Genomic DNA, 21399 nt, shown 5'->3' with positions numbered 1-21399 from the left:
CATTGCTCCATTGTTCCGTGTGTGATAGAAAGTAAATGGATTTAAGCAAATAATCACGTCGTAATGAATGTTTATTCAGTTGTATCCATGACGAAGTTATGAGTAAACTTAATTTCTCATAAAGTTTTTTTAATCAAAAGTTATTAGTAGGTAAATATCAACGAATCATACGACTTAGCATGTATATAACATATTTTAATTGATTTAGGACATTCGGTAAAAGAATACTATTGTTTATGTCGTGTAAATGAAATAAAACCGTTTGACAAAATCAGAATGTTTTTCGCATTGACTGAGTATAACTCCATTTTTGTAATGTTAGATCCAACAAAGTAAAGTCAGTTATCCATTTAAAAATTATACATTCATGTAACGTACTAAATAAAAAGAAATACTTCTAACAAAATAAACATTTTATATGGAATATTTGACTGGCATTGACGTGTGAGCAGAATAAACGAAATTAATCTAAGCAATATGTCCAGTAGAACTTCGTATGGCATGGTCGTTTTCGGACCGCTCATTTGTTCTTTCTCTATTTTAAGTGTACACATTTTCATAAAAATCATTTTCTTGAGCCAACTGTCAAAACGCCATTTCACTGATGCCGTTGCAAATTCGTTTTTGTACAAGTTTTCGTTTTAAAGACCAAAACCCAAGCAATATTATCCAGGATAACTCTGCCTGGCTTGGTTGTATTTCGGTCCGGCGATTTGTCTTTTCTGTATATAAAGTGTACATATTTTCGTAAATTTAGCATCATATTCTCGAGCTTCAACTGTTCAAACACCATTTCACTGATTCCGTTGCAAATTCGATTTTGTACATGTTTGGAGGGTCTATACCCAAAGCTTTAACCCAAGAAATATGTCCAGGAGAAATCCGCGTGGCATGGCCGTTTTTCGGACCGGCGATTTGTTCTTTCACTATATAGAAGTATTTTTCCTTAACATCATTGTTTTCTCGAGTCAACTGAACTGTATAACCCCATTTAATTTATTTCGTTGCAAATTCGATTTTTTTACAAGTTTGGGGGGGGGGGGGGTACCCAGGAAATACCCAAAGCTCTAACTCAAGAAATCTGTCCAGGAGAACTTCTCGTGGCATGGTGGGTTGTCGGACCGATGCTTGATCATTCTGTATGTAATTTACTCTATGTAAATTGTATATATTTTCGTACAAAAACACACCTTACATACTCAAGTTAACCGTTAAAACTCCATTTGACTGATTCCATTTGCAAATTCGTTTTTGTACTAGTTTTGAGGGTCTACTACACACAATGTGAGAACCATAGTCATAACCTAAGTAATATTCTCGGGCGATATCCGCGTGGCGTCCAACGTTCATTTTTTCTGTATATAACATGTATACATTTTCGTAAACAACACCATTTTCCCGATCCAACCGTTAAACCACCATTTGGCTTTTTCCGATGTCGTTTCGATTTTGTATAAGTTTAGTGTCATCTGTCCAGCGATACAAGTTTCAAAGCCTTAGTCAAGACGGAATGTCATAGACAATACCAGTGTCTGTTTACGTTACGGATTCTTTTTAATATTGGTTTGAAGAGACTTCGTTACAGCATTAGTAAAGTGCAATGGACTCATTCTTGCAATCCAAGCTGCAAGCTACTTATTCTTTTCAAACTTTTTCAATCTCAGATATGTGTGACCTTTTGCAATGCTGCCGGTTAAAAACGTTGATTTTTAATTAGATACTCGTTTCGTTTATCACTTAAATACACGGTAGCTATTAATCTATACGGATGTTTATCTTAATTATAAGAAGCATTGTGCATCATTTTGAGAGGATAGTGTTCTATTTTTCATAGCTTAATTAATATATCTTGTAAAGCGCTGATAGAGCATGTCAGTTGATACACGAACAATATATTTGATAGTGTAATGTTCTAATAATAGGATTTTCATTTGCCTACTGTAATGCTTTCCCGCCTAAGAAAATCGGTCAATATCGTTGCAAATCGGTTATTTCCGGAACGTTATTTTTTCAAAAACTTAAGCATTATCTACAATCACTCGACCTTTATCGCAATGTACTAAATTCTGATTATGAAAGGTCAAAAATTATTGAATACCAAAGATTGAGAAACATTAACTTCGGAAATGACCGATTTATTACGATATTTGCCGACGTTAGAAATTTGTTGGCGGGAAAGCATTGTAGAAAGACTATATCATAATGTCAAGAATGAACTGAGAAACGGTTTGTATATGGAATCTTATCACATATTGCTATTATTTAGAAGTTTAATCATCTAACCACGCTAAATATATACATTTAACAATCTGGACAAATATAAGTAATAAACAAAGTTAGTACAGACTGAATAGCAAACAGAGCTGAGTTTTATCAGACGGCGCAGACGGTCTTGGTCTGCATTGATTGCATGGATAAATTCTAGGGCTGGGAACGAATAAGGAATTTGATGTTCGAATATTCGTTTTCCATATTCGAATATATTCGAATATTCGTTTTTACAACATTTGTACGAATATTTCTCTTTGACGTATACGTATCCGAAATTGATTGCGTCGAATAATGTACAATTTTAATATGTTTGGAATAATCGACGATTAAAAATACCTATATAACTAAAGTTTTTTTATTTTATATATTGTAAATCGACATAAATGTTTACTTTTGAAATAAATTCATAGTTTTCATTGCCTTTTGTTCAGTTAATCCGACTGCTGATCATTTGTCTTCATGGTCTTATTAACGGTAGGTAACTCACGTGACTTGATTGACAGAAAAATGAATCACCGTATATAGCTTCTTAGCCCCCAAAACACATAATTTACATTGATACTTTACTTGAATTAAATATATTATTTATTTATAATTTTAGATAAGGTTTAAAATATTCTTCAGATACATTTAGCTATAACGCAGTAAATATCACACGGAGTCTTAGTTTCTACGGAATAAATATATTTTGACGGAATATAGACACTGACCATTAATACGTATCGATTTTTTCGTCTTCACAAAATTTAAGACAATGACTGATTAATCGGACAGATTATTGCACAGAAAACAATAAATAAGATAATTAAAATAGGAAAATTACATTATATTCTGTTCAACAGGTAAATTGCAAACTGTGAAACGGGTGCCCTTTTGATTAACTATAGACCCCAAATTTTTTAAAAATAAATTGGCGATAATGTTAACGGGCCAAACGTTAACAAATGGGCAAGTAAAGGGAAAAGTTTTTAATTTGCTATCTTAATTTAAATTGAAAGTAATTAAAAAAAAAACCTCTTTTTTTAAATTTATTTGTTTTTTAATGTCGAATATTGGTTGTTTTGAATATTTAATATAATCCCGCCTAAAAAATTCCTGCCGGGCAAAAGGAAAGGTTTTATAGAACCCCCCGATATTTTTCCCCTATTGCCCAAGCTTCCCCCCACTTTAAAAGACTTTTTGGGAAATTTTAGGATTTTCATTTCTACAAGTAATGGTGTCTGGATATTCTTTTTAAAGGGAATTAAAAAAATCGCAAAAGGGCACATTTTTCAAAAACTTTTAAAAACGTAACTACTCACCTTTTTATGTCGGGTAACATCGGATCATACTTTAAAAGGTTATAAGTCGGGTATCTTTGTTAAAGATTTTAAAAATTTACTTATGAACAAAAAAATACTAAAACATAAAATATAAATATTTTAATGGGCCAAAATTTATAGTTTTTAAAATAGCTGTTATCTTTGAAATTTGTTTATTACATAAAAGCAGTTAAAGATTATTTAACAAGATATAAAAAAAAAATTTTAGACACTAATTTTATTATTTCATAGAAAATATGAAACGCAGACAACAATTTAGGCATAATAAAAGAAATACTCACATTAATACATTAAACACGTATTAAAGAATTGGTAATCTGACGAACATCGCAAAAAAAATCTCAAGTAAGTGTCAATTGACAAGTAATAAAGCAAATGATGACATGTAATACAGAGAAAATGTTTGTCACAAAATGAAAACGCGTTACTACTCCAATGTTTTCTTCGCCCATTGCTTCAGTACCTGGAAAAAGAAACATAAAACCCCCTATCATAATACAGAATAATATTAAGTATGGTTATTTAGTATTGTTGTAATTATTAACGACATCTCACGGCATATATGCTACGGAATCTATATTCACAATTAAAACATATCTCCAGTTACAGATATATCATTCAATACCAAAGCAAAAGTGCGTGTTGTTGTTTGACGTTGTTGTTGTTGTTGCTGCTGCTGATGATGATGTTGTTGTTTTTGTTGTGTTTTATAATTTGGGTGTGTTTTGTTGGTGTTTTTTTGTTGTTGTTTTTTTTTCTTTTGTTTTTTTTGCGGGGGGTATCATCATTAATGATTATTTTTCTCGCAACAGCAAATGATTAATGAAAATATGTACTATACATACCTGAATACCGTCATATAATTGTGAACACTGTGATTGTACAAAGTTTTCTGGAAGACTAGATTCAAGCCCGATCCTCTCGCTCGCCGCTAAAGCCTTAGCACCATCAAAGTTAACATAACACAACCGGATTGTCAATTCCGTCTCGGGTCTTAAGAACGCTGGACCTCCAGCCATTACCTTATATTTATTAAAATTCATGATTAGAACAGATTGGTGTTACACCAAATTTATCTATTCGGAAATCGGGTTGTCATATATAAAAGTCTTTAGTATTTTTTGTTGAAAGCGTATTTAAAAAATGACGGAAACTCAATTTTTTTATTCACAATACGAAAATGTTTAGTGGGATAAAAATGGAAAATAGTTTTGTTTTAAAAAAAAACCAAAACCATACACGATGATAGAAAATGTAAGGAAAAAAAATAGAATTTTTAAAATTTTCTTCAACAATTTATCCATAGTTGTTTCCTGGATAACCTTTTCATAGAGTGCCTATTTTGTTACGTAGAGTAACTATTACCCTTAAAAAATTTATTTCACTCATAAAGATATATGCACGGGGGCAAACAAGTATAGAAAAAAACATTAAAAAAAGGCTATCTATTTTTTCAAGCAAAATAAAACAAAAACCCGAAGGGGTGAATTTGTTTTGGGGCTAGATTCAGAAAGGGGGAGGTTGTGAAATATAAAACCCAAATTTTTTTTGGGATAGTGCCAACCAAACTGTTTTTAGTTTATAATGTAGAATTGGTTAAAACTAAATGAAAAACTGATATTTAATTTATTGTTTTTTTTGGCTTTAAAAAATTTTAAAATTTTAAAAAAAAACAAACAAAAAAAAAATGATTGCCTAACGGGATTATTTCCAGCCTTCGTTTCCCAAACTCGTGTACCCCCCCACAAAGGGGGGGAATAAAATAAGGAGAGAAGGGTTTTCAAAAAAATGCCCTGTCATTTACAATCTTTTTTGAGGGCTCCCTTTAAAATTTTTGGCGTTTGTGTACATATATAAAGGGAAGTAACCGCTTCGAGGAGTTTGGACTATTCCGGTTTTGCAGATAAGCACATCAGGGTCTGAAATTTCGCTTCCATTATTTGTTTGGTCTATAAATACTTTGTCTCTGTTGTCACAATATGAACCCCCTTCCCCCGCCCCCGAAAGAAGTTACCAATGAACGAGCATCTGAATATACTCAATAAGTAAACCTCAGAAAAATGAGCCAATCAACGGTCATGCTCTGGAGTGCGGGTAACAAATACCTGTTTTCCAGTTAACGCACTATGCATGTATATGTATAAGTTTTAACTCTGACACATTTTCAACAGAAAGGTCCACAAACTATGATACAAAAGAACAATATTGTTTATATGAGCCGCGTCACGACAAAACCAACATAATGGGTTTGCGACCAGCATGGTCCGCCGATCTGATCAGGATCCATACTGTTCACTAACAAACTCTATTACAAATAGAGAAACTGATAGCGAACAGCATGGATCCTGATCAGACTGCGCGGATGCGCAGGCTGGTCTGGATCTATGCTGGTAGCAAACACACGATGTTGGTTCTGTCATGGCGCGGCTCATATGATCTCAATAACATAACCATATAAACTTACAGAAACTGAAGTCTCGTCAAATAATGATTTCACCATATCCTCGCATCGTTCTATTCCACGAGCTTTCAACTTAGCTCGGAGAATTTCAAAGTTTGGGAAGATATAAAAACCACCTTTAGGCTTGACGGAACTTACTCCAACTTCAGACAGTTCTCTGAAACAATAAAACGGTATTAGATATAAATGATAGAGAGGGTATTTATAAAAATGAGAAAATACTAAATGTAAACGGGTAGCCAAAGAAATGGGGTAACCGCAGACACCACCATGGCAGGTAGGTGAACTCAAAGACAACTAAGGCAGGTACGTTTTGTAAGTTTTAAGTTCATTAAGTTAGAACTCGAATGCTAAAAGACGACCAAGGCAGTTAAGTTTTGTAAGTTTTAAGGTTAATTAAGTTAAAGCTCGGAGGCTCAAAGACAACTAAGGCAGGTAAGTATTGTAAGTTTTAAGCTAATTAAGGTAGAGCTCGGACGCTCAATACACTAAGGCAGGTAAGTTTTTAGTTAAAATCTTGGGGGTGTTTTTTAAGTTGAAGCTTGAAGCTGTTTATTTTAGCTTCTGATTTTTTACATACATATATACAGTTATTCTTTAGCTCATATATATGCGTTAAATCTATACATATTTAAGTATGCAATAATGGCTAATAAATTTTTTCTATGTGTTTCTATTTGTCTCATACCTTCCTAGACCTTGTTGGTACACCTACCAAACTGATATCGAATGTTCAAGTAATAACTTAACTATATATATAAACATATTAAGATCTTAAATCATGGTTTTATTTTTCCGTTATGTATATTCAATTACTAAAACTTCCCTTTACGTGAATCTCTACGGTTTAAACACTAACCAAACAAGATACTTCAATCTAGGCGAATATATATAAACGTATATTATAAATATAAATTAGGATATAAATTAGTTAATTATATGGAAGTTATTGCGTATATACTATATAGACGTACTTTCCTTGTATAAATCACATAAAACATTCTAACAAAAGCTTTTCATTGGTCAATAATGAAGACACGATAATAATAACATCTAAGAGTAATTGGTTTCGGAATGGTTTATAGTCAGAAATACTTTATACGCGGAAAGCGTGCTAGCTTTAAATAACTTTATTACTGCAACAAAATGGTCTGGAAACTTTAACACCAAAATAAACTTCCTGAGTTGATTTAAACATTCATGAAATAAAGCGACAACACATCAAAGGATCTCTATGATGTATTTTGACTTACAAATAAATTTATAGTTAGAACAATCAATTATGAATAACATTATGCTAAAGAGAATGAATAATGTGGAAATAATTTATTAAAGGACGAGTTTCTGTTTACAGAGTGACGTAGCCAAGGGGAACTTACTGTACTTTACTTTTATAAATGCAGTCTGGTTTCTATATGAATTATTTCCCTTGTTGTCTTAAAAATACGCACACGTACTGTACGTACGACATTCATGTAGTGTCACGTAAACGTACATATACGAAACTATATTTAACCAGCAGATATTTTTAGTCCTTGCCACCAGTGTAGAGACATCAGTGCCGTCTGGTCTGGCTCTATACTGTTGTCTGCTCAACTTAACATTTTTAATTTTATATCCCCAAAAATTGATCATGGACAGTTCCAAAATGAAAGCTAGACAAGTCCATTAAAGTAATTTAGGTAAAGGTTAATTAAGATACCGAAAATATGTGAGGAATGCAATCAAGGACGCTACGATATTCGCAGTATAGGTGTAAATTTAGTGTCTTAAATCTAATGTCATAAATTTAGTGTCATAAATTTAATGTCAATTATTTATTAATTTATAGTACATCGTATTTAAGAAGAGCACTTGACAAAGATGTTTCTCGATGAATATATATGGGAACATAGTGAGTCTAACTTTGTTAACATCCGTCTAAATTTATATGAACATATTAATTGCGTGTCTATCTCAATCCGTATTTTATGGACGTATAAGTGAGTATGGTTCACGTTGTTAGGGTCATATGACTGCTTAACCAACATCCGACTTTACTGACGTACAAACCCTCAAGTGCCAATCCCTGCATTTCTTTTCGACCTAATGTGACCGTCAATAAGATATTGTTGTTGCTGTTGTTGGTGGTGGTGGCGTTGTAATTGTTGTTATGTCAGTATTGTTATTTATGATGATGATGATGATGATGATGATGAATGATGACTATGATGATGACGATGGTGATGATTATGATGATGATGAATGATGATGGAGGATGATGATGGATGATGATGGATAGATGATGATGATGATGATGATAACAGTGTTGTTGTTGTTGTTGTTGTTGTTGTTGTTGCTGCTGCTGCGTTTTAATTACGCTCACACTATTTTGGTAATACAGTGACTTTTCAGTTTTACTGGTGTAACTAAACCTTTGTGCTCCAATGTGCATTATTTCAGGCACGAGCGGGCACCGGAGTAGAACCACCGACGTTCCGTAAGCTAGCTGGACACTTTCCTTACATAAAAGAATCCAGGGTCCTTGATGGGGTTGGAACCCACAGAGATGTGGTTCGGATCAACGACTTTAACCAGCCGGCTACGGACGCCCCGTTCCTTAAAATTTATAATATTCCAAAGTCACTGTCAGATTTCCACCTAGGCATTGAATGGCATTAAGCGATTTTAATAAAAAAAAAGAAGCTTATGTTTTCATTTTTAAGTAAATATATGAATTTTTAAAGACCTACTTGTGACAATACTGTGCAGCTGCTGCCATTATGCGGCACGTGTGTCTCATGTAGGCTTCGCACGTGTCCAAATCATTTAACACCTGTCAGTTTTAAAAAAATTATTACGACTGTGATATGTGACATTTGATATATGACATTCAAATAACAGCAAGTTTAATCAAATATCAAAACGGTTTGATAAATTCCATGACGTCTACAAAAAATTTACAAGATTAAATTATCAATACAAAATTTATGTGGCTGCGGAAATTCTTTCTTGCAATTACATATACCTAGAGAACCGCATCCGTAGCAGTTCTAAGCATAGATTTGGTTAATTATACACAAACATTTAAAACATTTTATGGAAACATTGACTGTTTGTTAAAATGCACCAGTAACATGCCCCTCCAATGGCGGGCTTATGATTTAAACATCTGGACATGGCTGGTAATCCCCGCTGAAGGGCTCCTCATTCTGTTTTTAACACATCTCGTTTGTTTTCTAGCTATAACGCAAAAATATTGATTCGGCAATGAGTGTGAGAAGCTTGCGGCGGCGGCGGCGGCGTTACGATAGACTGGTGAACAGTGTGTGTATTTGAATTTATATAAACTCGCCACCCATATGGGCGAGTCCTCCAGAAGAGATTTAGTTATTTTAGATTTTTGGAGGATAGTGCAAGATACAGAAATATGCCCCAATTCCAGCAGCTTTTTCTGGTTCTTTGGCGTGCCAATTGTTTAAGCACTCATACACGGGACGTCGACTTAAAGTATCATCATAAATTTCAAGTGGGCGTCGCTCACTGGTACATAGCCCTACATAGATAACACATAAAAGCAAACACAATGTGACGGTTTTACAAAATGGGAAAGTGATGTTGAATGAATTTTTCTTTTATCGATACTATCATATTTTATAGCGTTTGCAATAGTAATATTTGGACTGTGCAAGAAAGCAATAAAGATTAATATCCCATGAGGAATATTTGATGTTGCAAAATAATTAACTTTTTACTGCCTAGCTATATATTGCATACTTTTTTTAATTTAATGCGAATATACCGTAACAAAAAGTGAACGCACTTACTTATTAAACATTTATATATAATTTTAACTTGAAAATGATAATATGCCAAAATAAGTGCACTCAATCTATTTTTGATACTGGTGTGCTTCAGTGCAAGAAATATAAAAGAAGAACTGTACAGTATAATATATAATGTAATACAGAGCGCCGTGGTTTATAATGTTTTTGAATTCATAATGTATGTGTGTGAATTAAGTAAGAAAAATTATACAGTCTCGTCTTGTCTTTGTATAAGTTGAAAATAACGCAGTAAATGTTATGTCGCCACACTTCAATTCACAAAATATGGCATGATCTATGCCACACCTCTATCGCAACCTGTACACCGTACCGTAACGGTAAATTTGTCAACAGTTATACAATTCAAACACACTAGCAGACACGAACAAACACGCGCGCACGCGCTCATGGACTGGCAAAATTCGGCATGGTTATGCAGCTTATGTAAAAAAATAACATCTAAAATATCTCTGTTATTACCTCAGCTACGGCAAATTGTATCGGAGCTGCTACAGTGGTGTATGTATGACTAGCCGCACTCCTGACAGCGTTCTTGAGGGCGGACAGCTTCTCCGGGTACACGTGGTATCCAACCTGTTTTACAGGGGTGAAAATTTTTAGTTATTTACATTTCCTTATAATTCACGAATAAAACTAATTTAACTTAATAAATAAGATTAAATGGTTAAATTATAATAAAAAGTACCACGCAATTAAATGGTTAACCAAAAATTTTAAACTCGATTTATCGTTTTAGGCTTTAGTACTTACATGATGCCTATACCACGTGACTCTGTGTGGGGCAGAAAACCAATTGTAAAATTCGGTCTAGAATTTATTTTCATCTTTTTAGAATGATTCCTTTTTTATTGTAGAACCCGCTCATTCAACTTATAAACCCAAAAAAAAATTTTTTTCTTTTTTTTTCTTTTTTTTGGAAAATCTTTTTGTTGTAAAGTGAAAATAGCGTGAATTTCTGATTATCCAAAACTCGCGGTTTCAGTTTATGAAAGAATTACTGACGTTTGCGCTCCCCAACCCCCTCCCCACCAAAAAAAAAATCATTATAAGTATATGTTACTCGCTCAAATGAGCAGAATGAACGGGCTCTACACGTTATCCCCCATTAAACTGAAAAGACTTTTATACCGATTTCCTGGCACACGCAGATCACAAACTGACACATGGTTTAATATTTGATTTTAAATAAGGTGTATATGTGTGTATTATTATTTTACATCGTTTGTCAATACCTCTCTATCTTGCACATTTAAAAATAATTGAAATTCATCCTCCACCTCGACATTTCTACATATTTGACAGTCATATAAAATATTAAAATCATGTATTTCCTTACAAGACATATTTTTGATACAACTGTAAAGTCCATCCGTAGATAAAATTATACTTACCCGCCACCCTCCCATGCTGGCCCATTTAGACATCCCTGAACACAATATGGTCCCTTCGGGATAAACCTGAAAGCAAGGATAAAACATTTCAATATACTAGTCCCTGTGGGCCTGGGAAAATCTTGAACTATTGTTTTTGCTGTAGCGCGATAGATATGTACAATATGATTAACATAAAAGCGTTTGGTTATATTGATTATGTACAAGGTAAAGGTTATCAGAATCCCTTATCACGTTAACTTTTGCTTCACAAATTCAGCAAGATATCCAATCTTCTAAAATGTGTATAAATATAAAAAACATTAAGAAAAATCACGAAGTTCCAATAATTGGCAAACTGTAAACTTATTCAATTTTAACCAATGGCTAATTTCATATTCAACGAATTCGAGACTGAGTGGTTTAACCAATGACCAATTAGTTTGCAGAAAGCACCATTAAAAATAAAACCTGACAATTGTGCAGAATTATACTCAAAAATCTAAAATATTTCTAACCTTCATTTCTTTAAAGAAATATCCGTATATACAAATGAAAACCACACTTCTTTATAAATTCTCACCTTTGCCATAGACACAAAACTATCATCAAATGTAAGTCTTCCGTAGATTTCATCCGATAAAACAATTACTTTTTCTCTTTTAAATACCTCACTAAAATATAAAAAAGATGTATTCAATATACAGACTTATGGTTAACAAACCAAATGACAAGTTATAAGCAATATAATCATTATTTCAAACATATTCTTCAAACCAAGAATTAATACTTGAATAAGATTAAAAATGGAAAATGGTTAATCTGCTAAGTAACACAAGAGAAGACCCGTGAGCATGCTATTAGAAACAGGAATTAAAGTAAGATATTACACAAAAGAAAACAAAGTTGGTCTAAATGCCTCTCCTTGCAGAATGCCAATTTGTGATTATATCTTGTTCAAGTATAGATATAATTTGATGTTGATTTGATTATTTGATCAGTATTTAAGAGATTACATATTGTATAACATCTTAATTGTCGGATTATTCGCAAAGAAATCAATTCATAATTTAAAATGTTGTGTAAGTGAATACATGTAACCAGTTGGTGCTCATTACCTTAAATCACTAAGTTCTTTTTGTGTGTACAAGGTACCCGCTGAAACAAAACTTAATGTTAACACACAAAAAAAGAGTTATGCTAAAATATTAAGACGGATAATCATAAAATATTGACAGAGAAAATGCATTAAAAAAAGATGATTTTTTTCCCTTTTTCTTGCATAGTGTGTATTAAAGAATCTTAGAGACACTTCGGACATAATGTTCAATACATTAAATCATATATTACACCTAATAGTTCTAAATATTCAATATATTTTATTCTAATGTCATGCAACCGTTAAATCAGTATGAAGTTAACTGATACAATTTCACTTAAGACAGAATTCTTCAAAGCATATCAAATTTTATAAGTAAGTGAAGGATACATGGTATTTAAATAAAGCAAGTGATTACACTGTACTGTACAAATATCTCTTCAAAATTAAATTGATGCAAACTTTCTTTAAAACCGCCTGTTTACAAATACCACTCTACCCCATGCTGATATATCCCATGCTGGTCTTTATATACAAGTCTGATTGTAAATATTTTACGATTATCCCACACCCAAAACAGTTAAGAGCATATATACATTTGTATGTTTAGTCTAATATGTAAGGTGATGTTCACTTACTCGGATTGTCTGGATTGTTCATTATTAAAAGTTTTGTTCCACTTAGATTATTGTCCTTCAAATACTGAAAAATAAATAAACAATGACATTAAATTAACATTAACAATGATATTAAGCAAATATTAACAATGGCATTAAAGGGAGACACAGGCAAAATTTTCATTTCTTAGTTTTGAAATTTTCATTCATTATTCTGTAAATGTCCTCAAAATGAATACACTAAACAGTCAAAGGAACAAAACTTTTCTCCATATAAAGAATAAAATGGTGTTTTCCTAACTTGACCCGCGTGAGTCAGGTTAGAGCGCTAAAATTTCACAATAGTTGTTACTCTGTACTCTGGAAACGTTAAAAAACATGTCAAATCAATTACTTAGACTTGTTTCAATCATACAATATCCACAATATTTGTTATTGTAACTTCCAGGGTTTGTTCAAATCGCATGATTTGTTTTTAAACAATTCGGTGATTCTGTTCGCGCCAAAATTTCGTTCAACATATATAGATATATTTAACTTTCAAACCCAAAATATATAGAATTTATACAGAAATTCATATTGGGACTTTAAGAAATGTCATTTTAGTGTGCTTTGAGTACAGAAAATCATTTTTATATTTTTGCCATTATTTTGCCGGAGTATCCCTTTAAACTAACGTCAACAATGTCATTTAATTAGCATAAACACATTACTTGAACAATTCATATAAACAATGTCATTAAACTAATAGTAACAATGGCATAAACTAACCTCAACAATATCATTAAATTAGCATGAACCATACCAATATACTTACTTGAACAATGACATTAAATTTATATAAACAATGTCATTAAACTAATAGTAACAATGACATTAAACTAACCTCAACAATATCATTTAATTAGCATAAAAACACCATTAAACTTACTTAAGCAAATATATTAAACTTACTTTAACAATGACATTCAATTGAAATCAACAATATCATATGGCTAACATTAACAAAGCCATTCCACTGACATTGACAATAAGCTAAATTAACAATGTCGTTAATGTTACATAAAAAATGCCGTACACTGACATTTACAAATGCATTAAACTGACATCAACAACTGAACAGTTTAAGGCAATTTTAACAGTGCTGTTAAACTGACATTAACAATGACATTAAAGTAAAATTAACAATGTCATAAATCTTACATCAACAATGCCATCAAAGTGGCATTAACAATTGCATTAAATTGACATTATCAATGCCATTTAAGCAAAATTATCAAATTCATTAATCTAACATCAACAATGCCATTAAACAGGCATTTATACTGATTACGGAGAGCGTTTTCAAAAAAGCTTTACAAGCTTCCTTCTCAATCCGTAAATTTTATTTTATGTACTTTATTATGTAAATGTGTGGATTATAAATAAAATATTGTTAAAGTAAACAGGCATTAACAATTGCATTAAATTGACATCAACAATTACAATGAATTGACATTATAAATGCCATTTAAGTAAAATTAACAATGCCATTAATCTAACTTCAACAATGCCGAAATCAACATTAACACTTAGGATGGAAATGTACAAAAGACCGGTAGGGCAACTTCATGTATTCATGAAGTCGAAATCGTGAATTAATGAAGTTGAATTCGTGAAGATGAAATCGTGATTTCATGAAATTGAAATCGTGAATTCATGAAGTTGAAATCGTGCATTCACGAAGCTGAATTCGTCAATTCGTGGAGTTGAAATCGTGAATTCATGAAGATGAAATCGGGAATTCTTGAAGTTGAAATGGCCCTACCGGTCTTTCGTAGAAATGTCAATGAAATTAATTGGCATTCAAAAGGAAATTGTAGATAAATTAACGTTGAAATAAAATTGACATTAACAATTAAATAATACAAATGGAATCAAACATTGAACAATGACATTCAATGCCATTGAAATGACATTCAATGCCATTGAAGTGGATTTTTAAAAAAATAAGTCGGCGTTTTAAATTGTAATTCAAAATATCCAGTGATGCAAACTCGATTGTTATTGAGTTGCTTACACGACAGGATACACTATGATTTATGGGCGAAAGGTGAGTGCATGTTAAACAGACTTTGTCAATTTAAATTGTACATGGTTACTGGAATGGAAAAGAAAATTATGCAAGCTGAAATATAGTTGTATATAAATTGTTTGTTTTGTATAGTTTATACCCGTTTATGTTCACCGGTTTACCCCCCCCCCCCCCCCCCGACAGTGTGTATGTATTATGTCGTGACTATTGAAGATATACTATAAAATTCGAAAAGGGAAATATGTAAAGAAATAGAGATACAAAAGTTGACGTTAATAAGGTCTTTAAGTACTTCAAATATATCTAGACAGTACTACAAATCAATTTAAATTCTTTTTAAAGTGAGGTAATGCTTTTGAAGTGCGCTGCTTCAAATAAAGAAGGAGGCATGCATAACAATGTGAATCACATTCGTGCAGTCTGACAAATCACAAAACTGTTTGCTTACTTTCTTTTCATTTTTATTTCGATTTACCCAATATTGATAATGGAAAATTCCAGAAATGGAAGTTGGTCAATTCCATTAAAGAAAATAAGCACCAGTAATGAAATGATAGGGGTATATTAACCTGGGTGAATTTCTCTGGTCTTATTTTCCATTCATCCTCCATAGATGTAGGTACGACGTTAGCTTTGTGGCCAGACAACATTACCTGAGGCTTGTAGGATGTCCAAGATGGGGATATAACAAGTATATCTGAAACATAAAAATGGCGGCATTTTTCTTTTTAATTTTTTTTCGGTACGATTAAGACAAAAATACTTGCAATAAGATATGAGCACACATTTTATGATGTAACCAATAAACTTCTAGCGTATTCACCTAGTGATCTTCCACATTTTAAATCTATTCTTATCACTTAAGGCTCGTTTTCTTTTCCCGAGCCCAAAAATCTTGCTTTAGACCAGTGCAAGGGCATTAACCATTGATAAAAGGTTAAAACGAAATACCAGGCTTGTTTCTCTAGAAGTACTCAAAATTGGTTTGAATATTATGCATGTTTAACTAGTCTCGAAAGTGCAAAACAATTGGGGGCAATAAGGCCTAAAATAAAATTTACTTTGTTTCCCCTTCCCTACCAACCCAACAAATTGCCCCTACCCAAAATATTTTTTCAGGTTCTTAGGTGATGAAAGTATTTTTTTCTTTCAGAGTACAATAGGTACAATCTAATCTGATATTTTAGACAGCTAGCATAGTTAATAAATTGTTGCATATGTCAGTTGTGCATATGGAAATGCATGTTCATATGTTATTGCACTTAATAAATTAATTTTAATAGTTCATTATACATATATGCAGATTATTTATTATTATGCACATATAAAAGAATAATTTACCTACCTTCCCAACCCTAATTTTAATGGGTCGGGAAGGGGCAACAAACATATTTCTATTTTTGGCCTAATGATTGTTTACTATGTTTCAAGCCGTCACAGGTTCAATGTCGAAGATAATTAATTCTCCATTCTAAAAATGTAATTAATTTATTCTAAATTACTTTTTAATTAAATTGTTCCCTCTATGTAAATCACTATCCTGCATGAAACTGATCATCCTTTGTCACCAGTTTTGAGATAGCTAAGCCTGCACCTCCGTGAAGACTGGCAAAGCACAATGATGCTGGTTGAGCAGCTTCAAATTTCTATTTTTGATATCCAAAAATTTTGATCATGGACAGTTCCTAACCATGGAAACTAAACGAGTCAATTTACAAAAATCCAGACGGTTATATAGTAACAGTACGTAATTACCTCCCTGGAATATGTTCATCAGAAGGAATATGAGTTCCTTGCTGCCTGGGCCGACAATGACGTCATCGGCACTGAAAGAAATACTGTCGTACTTATTGTGAAAATTTCGAATGGCAACTCGTAACGCTTCAATCCCTGAAATTTACAAAAAAAACAAGGACGCCGGCGTTTAAGGAATTTGAAATGATTCTGCATTTGTTTTTATTTGGATTTGGTTTTTACGTTGCACTTCCACAGTATAGGTCATATAGCTCTTTTTCAGCTTCACTGGTGGAGGAAGACCATAGTCGGTCCGTATGCTAGCTTAACAAAAGAAAGAATCCAAAGTCCCTGTCGGGATTCGAACCAACAGCGTTGATGGGCAAGTGGTTTTAAATCAACGACCTTAACCGTTCGGCCACGAACGCCCAATGTATTCCAAACATGAAAATTGAAAATTTTCATCAACCTTGCAATATACATGTAGCTGTAACGAATATACATGTATTTCCCCGTGTACATATATACACAGCAGATGCTTGATTTCATGTTTTACAATTAGAAATACATGTACATATTAATATAACAAAAAGCGTCCGATGTTGAAAGCAAAAAAAAAAGACAACATTGGAGTTTTCGAGAAACTAGCATTTTTAATATTTAAATTAAATAGAATAAGCTTTTTTAACATCAAAACCAGCTAAAGTTATCTTTTCCTTTATTCAAACTTACATAAAAGCCATGCTTATACTCGTAGACAACGGAAGCTGGTCGTTTTCAAAAGAAGTTCTGTACGAAAAGTGGGCTTATAATTGTTGATTTTTTTTTCGTGAAAAAATGTGCGTAACATTACCTGCTACTGGTAGATACGCGCTTTCTGACGCGTGTTTTGCCAGTCTGTCGGCTGCTTTGTTCATGATTGGGAATGGAGACTGTCCAAAGCCGAAGTGGTAGATGGTTTGACCGGATGCCATCATTTCTCGGATTTTCTCATTGTGCATGAGATTTGAAGCCGCGGAGTAGTTTTCTAATGTGTCTCGCACTAAATCCGCCATTGTGTATAATAGTTGTGTGTTCAAAAATTGGTGAATCTCTTGAAAAAAAGACAAATAATTACATTAAAAGAAAAAAATTATATCAGTATGCATTATGATTTGGCACCTGCAGTCTTTTTTATTTATATTTTGTTGTTGTTGTTGTTGTTGGGTTTTACCAGAGACTTCCAGCTTAGTTAATTAGTGCTTCTTCTTTTTTTCTTTTTTTTTCTTTTTTTTTGGGGGGGGGGGGTGTTTGTTGTTGTTGTTGTTAGTATGTTTTTTTTTCTTGTTGTTGTTGTTGTTGTTGTTTTCTCTTTGTTTTACTTTTTTGTATCAGTTATTATTATGGGTAGGTAGCTAGCGGGAAGGAGAAACAGCCAATATTTTAGCACAGGTGCTCGTCCAGTCTTGGTGCCCATAATGATATAAAAAAAATTGAAGTTGAAAAAATAAACACATCAAAACAACTATTTTGGGTTGAGTGTAAGAAAAAAAATTGATTTTTTTTCCTATATACCATTACTACGAAAAGGTCACCTAATCGCCGTAACGCTACAGAGCTTTACTAACAACCACAATGTCGAGTTCTGTAACAATACAAGCTATTTTGCTACTCTTTACACATCGTGCATTTAGAAAATTGTTTACATTCTTCTTCTATCTTACATACAATCTCAAATAACTTACATTTAAACTCGGACACTCAAATTTGTTAAAATCTTGCAAAATTCCGTTGATGGTCGGCCATTTTGTCGAAAACGAAAGTAAAAATATACACCATATTGTTCCGCTGTTCTGGTCCCCTGCGACTACGTTCGCTAAACAATAGACAACAGTAACCAATAAATTGATGGTTGTCTACTGTTCTGCGAACATATTCGTAGGAAACCAGAAGAGCGGAACAGTACGATGTAGGTTTTGTACTTTCGTTTTCGACAAAATGGCCGACCATCAACGGAATTTTGCAAGATTTTAACAAATTGGAGTGTCCGAGTTTAAATGTAGGTTATTTAAGATTGTGTGTAAGGTAGAAGAAGAATGTTAACAATTTTCTTAATGCACGATGTGTAAAGAGTAGCAAAATAGCTTGTATTGTTACAGAACTCGACATTGGGGTTGTTCCACAGCGGTGTCCTAGTAAAGCTCCGTAGCGTTATGGCGATTAGGTGACTTTTTTCGTGGTAATGGTATATAGGAAAAAAAAAAATTCAATTTTTTTTCTTTCTTACACTCAACCCAAAATAGTTGTTTTGATGTTGTTTTTTTTTTTTTGTTTTGTTTTGTTTTGTTTTTTTTTAACTTCATTTTTTTTTATATGGGCACCAAGACTGGACGAGCACCTGTGTGTTTTAGGTCCAATAAATTATAGCAGTGTCAAATCTTTAATTAGTAGGTATTTCTTTTCTTGGAGCAAGAAACTAACAAAATGATCTACTTTTTTTGTTGTTGTTTTGCTTTTGTTGTTTGTCTTTCTCTCTTTTTTTTTTTTTTTTTTTTTTTTTTTTTTTGTTTTGTTTTTTTTTGTTTTTTGGTGTTGTTTTTTATACTTCCATACAAAATACTTAATAAAGATTGTTCAGTTATTTTGTCAATGAGTAACATTTAAGAGAAAGCATAACAGGACACTTACAATAACATTTTCGAGTAATAAATTTCCGGGGTACAATCTATGGGCCTTTAATTAAGGTAAATACTTAAAAAGTCGACAGTTTGAAATACAGCTAAAATTAAATATGTAAATCAGATGCGAACAATTCAGACGTAAAATATTACAATCATAGTTGTTTTCAAATTTTACAAACAAAGTTGTCTCAAAAAAATGTCAGTTCGACTGAGCTAGGGAAATGTCGTTATTTGTTCGATTCAATACACTGTATTTGCCTCATGTATGACACAAAAATCAATGACTAATCTCGTTCTGTTATCTTACTGCCGGTAATGTTAATCAATATTTCCTCCAAGCATGCAATATTAAAAGGAAAGAAATGAACAGAAAATTCTACTCACGTGGTTTATTGTAAATTATCCATCCGTACCAATATGTATCGAGATATCTTACTCCACCCAAGTGCTATCAATCAAATGCCCTTCACTTTTTCAAATCTGCTTAAGCGTTTGCATAGTTGTTGAGGGATTAAATGTTTATCTATCAGCTGAAAGCAAATGTACTGTACTAAGATAAACTCGAAAGATATCCGGAGTATTTTTCATATCTGTGTGTGTGCATTTAATGAAGAAAAGTACAATTCCGTGCATGTATACGTAGAGGATTTTTGCTGTATCTATTATAAGTATTAAAGGTTACTTCCTTGGCACTGTCCTACATATTTTCCAAGTTTTCACTCTGCGTAATCCAGAACGCGATAATGCAAGCATGTACGCCTGTGAAGTGTGACGACATATGGTGGCTTATTTTTGCCATGTCGTCTTATGAGATGGTGAATTTGTCGCATTTTTCAAGCGTTTTATTTACAGTTCGAAAACAAAGAAACGACATGTTAGCCGCTAACGTACAAATCCAACTAATAATTATTGTACTAAACGTTCAGATTTTGTGCTATTTTTGTGTATGGGCATTTTCTCCCCTCATTGAAGCGAAATTCTGGCCAAGAACAGAACTATCTCAGAATATTAATACCGGTATTTTGACTACTAACGTATTGAATTTCTTTATTAAATGATGTTGTCCATCTGTCATTTTGGGAATTATCCATTATCATTTTTTGGATATCAAAATATCAGCATGGTAAGACCACATGCAGGGACTCGGAACAGTGTTGGGATAATGTAATAAGTAATTATTATTCTAGAAAAAAATATATATACTGTCTATTTATAATATTATACAGTATATACTTCTTCTAGAATTACTTTTAGCACTATCCCAACGATGTGCCGTGTCCCTGTGTGTCAGACTGCTGGCTGGCAAGGCTCCTCCATACGGGTGTTGTCTCTGTCATGACATATTTAGATATTTATAAACTGTTGTCTAGTTTTCAACTTAGTTCCTATGTAGATATAGGGCTTATAGTCCGAAACCGAAATTTTGTCATTTTTTACCCGCTACACAAAAATATTTCCGCGTCGCCGGACGAAAATGTGAAAGGTGAATTATGACTTATATGTGGCTGGCGAGTATTCGAATTGTCGAAAAGACGATAAAGTTAGTTCAAGATGACATATATAAGCCACCATAGTTAGCTTATAGTTTACTCTCGTACTTTGATTATGAATGTCATAAACTTGATCAAGTTACTTAAACACAATTACAATTTGCTGATATCGTAAATGACAAAGAAGTGACGTTTAATATAAATATATATGAGCTAATATCAAATTTCGCCTGAATTAGGGTTCTGAATTTATTCAAATATGAATACCTTATTTAGCTGCAAAGTTTTATCTCATCTAGTAAGCATATGAATTTGAAAGCTAGTTTTACAAAGTGCAACATAAACTCGTCCATTTTATATCGTTTATGATTGTCAGAAGGTCAATATTGACCATTGTTTGTCTTTGCAGTAACGATAACGTTTTTTACATTTTTAATAAAATAATAATATCTAAACAACAAAGCAAAACAAACA

At 32.7% G+C, this 21399-nt stretch overlaps 1 protein-coding gene across 1 annotated transcript; it reads right to left on the bottom strand.

Annotated features, from left to right (window-relative positions):
- Positions 1-3843: 3843 nt before the first annotated feature.
- On the bottom strand, positions 3844-20162 carry LOC132746838 (aspartate aminotransferase-like). The gene is made up of 13 exons (XM_060736101.1): positions 19820-20162; positions 17629-17868; positions 16797-16931; positions 15611-15738; positions 12989-13052; positions 12370-12409; positions 11835-11925; positions 11273-11338; positions 10341-10454; positions 8787-8869; positions 6058-6211; positions 4439-4615; positions 3844-4056 (listed from the first exon to the last, which is right to left on the bottom strand). The coding sequence occupies exons 2-13, from the start codon at positions 17828-17830 to the stop codon at positions 4021-4023; spliced, it is 1290 nt and encodes a 429-aa protein (XP_060592084.1). The 5' UTR covers positions 17831-17868; positions 19820-20162; the 3' UTR covers positions 3844-4020.
- Positions 20163-21399: the final 1237 nt, after the last annotated feature.

The sequence above is a fragment of the Ruditapes philippinarum genome, unplaced genomic scaffold (genome assembly GCF_026571515.1).
Source record: "Ruditapes philippinarum isolate M1 unplaced genomic scaffold, ASM2657151v2 ctg762_1_1_1_1, whole genome shotgun sequence".
In the NCBI taxonomy this organism is placed as follows: Eukaryota; Metazoa; Mollusca; class Bivalvia; order Venerida; family Veneridae; genus Ruditapes; species Ruditapes philippinarum.
The sequence above is the reverse complement of the archived record's forward strand: the minus strand, read 5'-3'. Positions and strand labels throughout refer to the sequence as shown.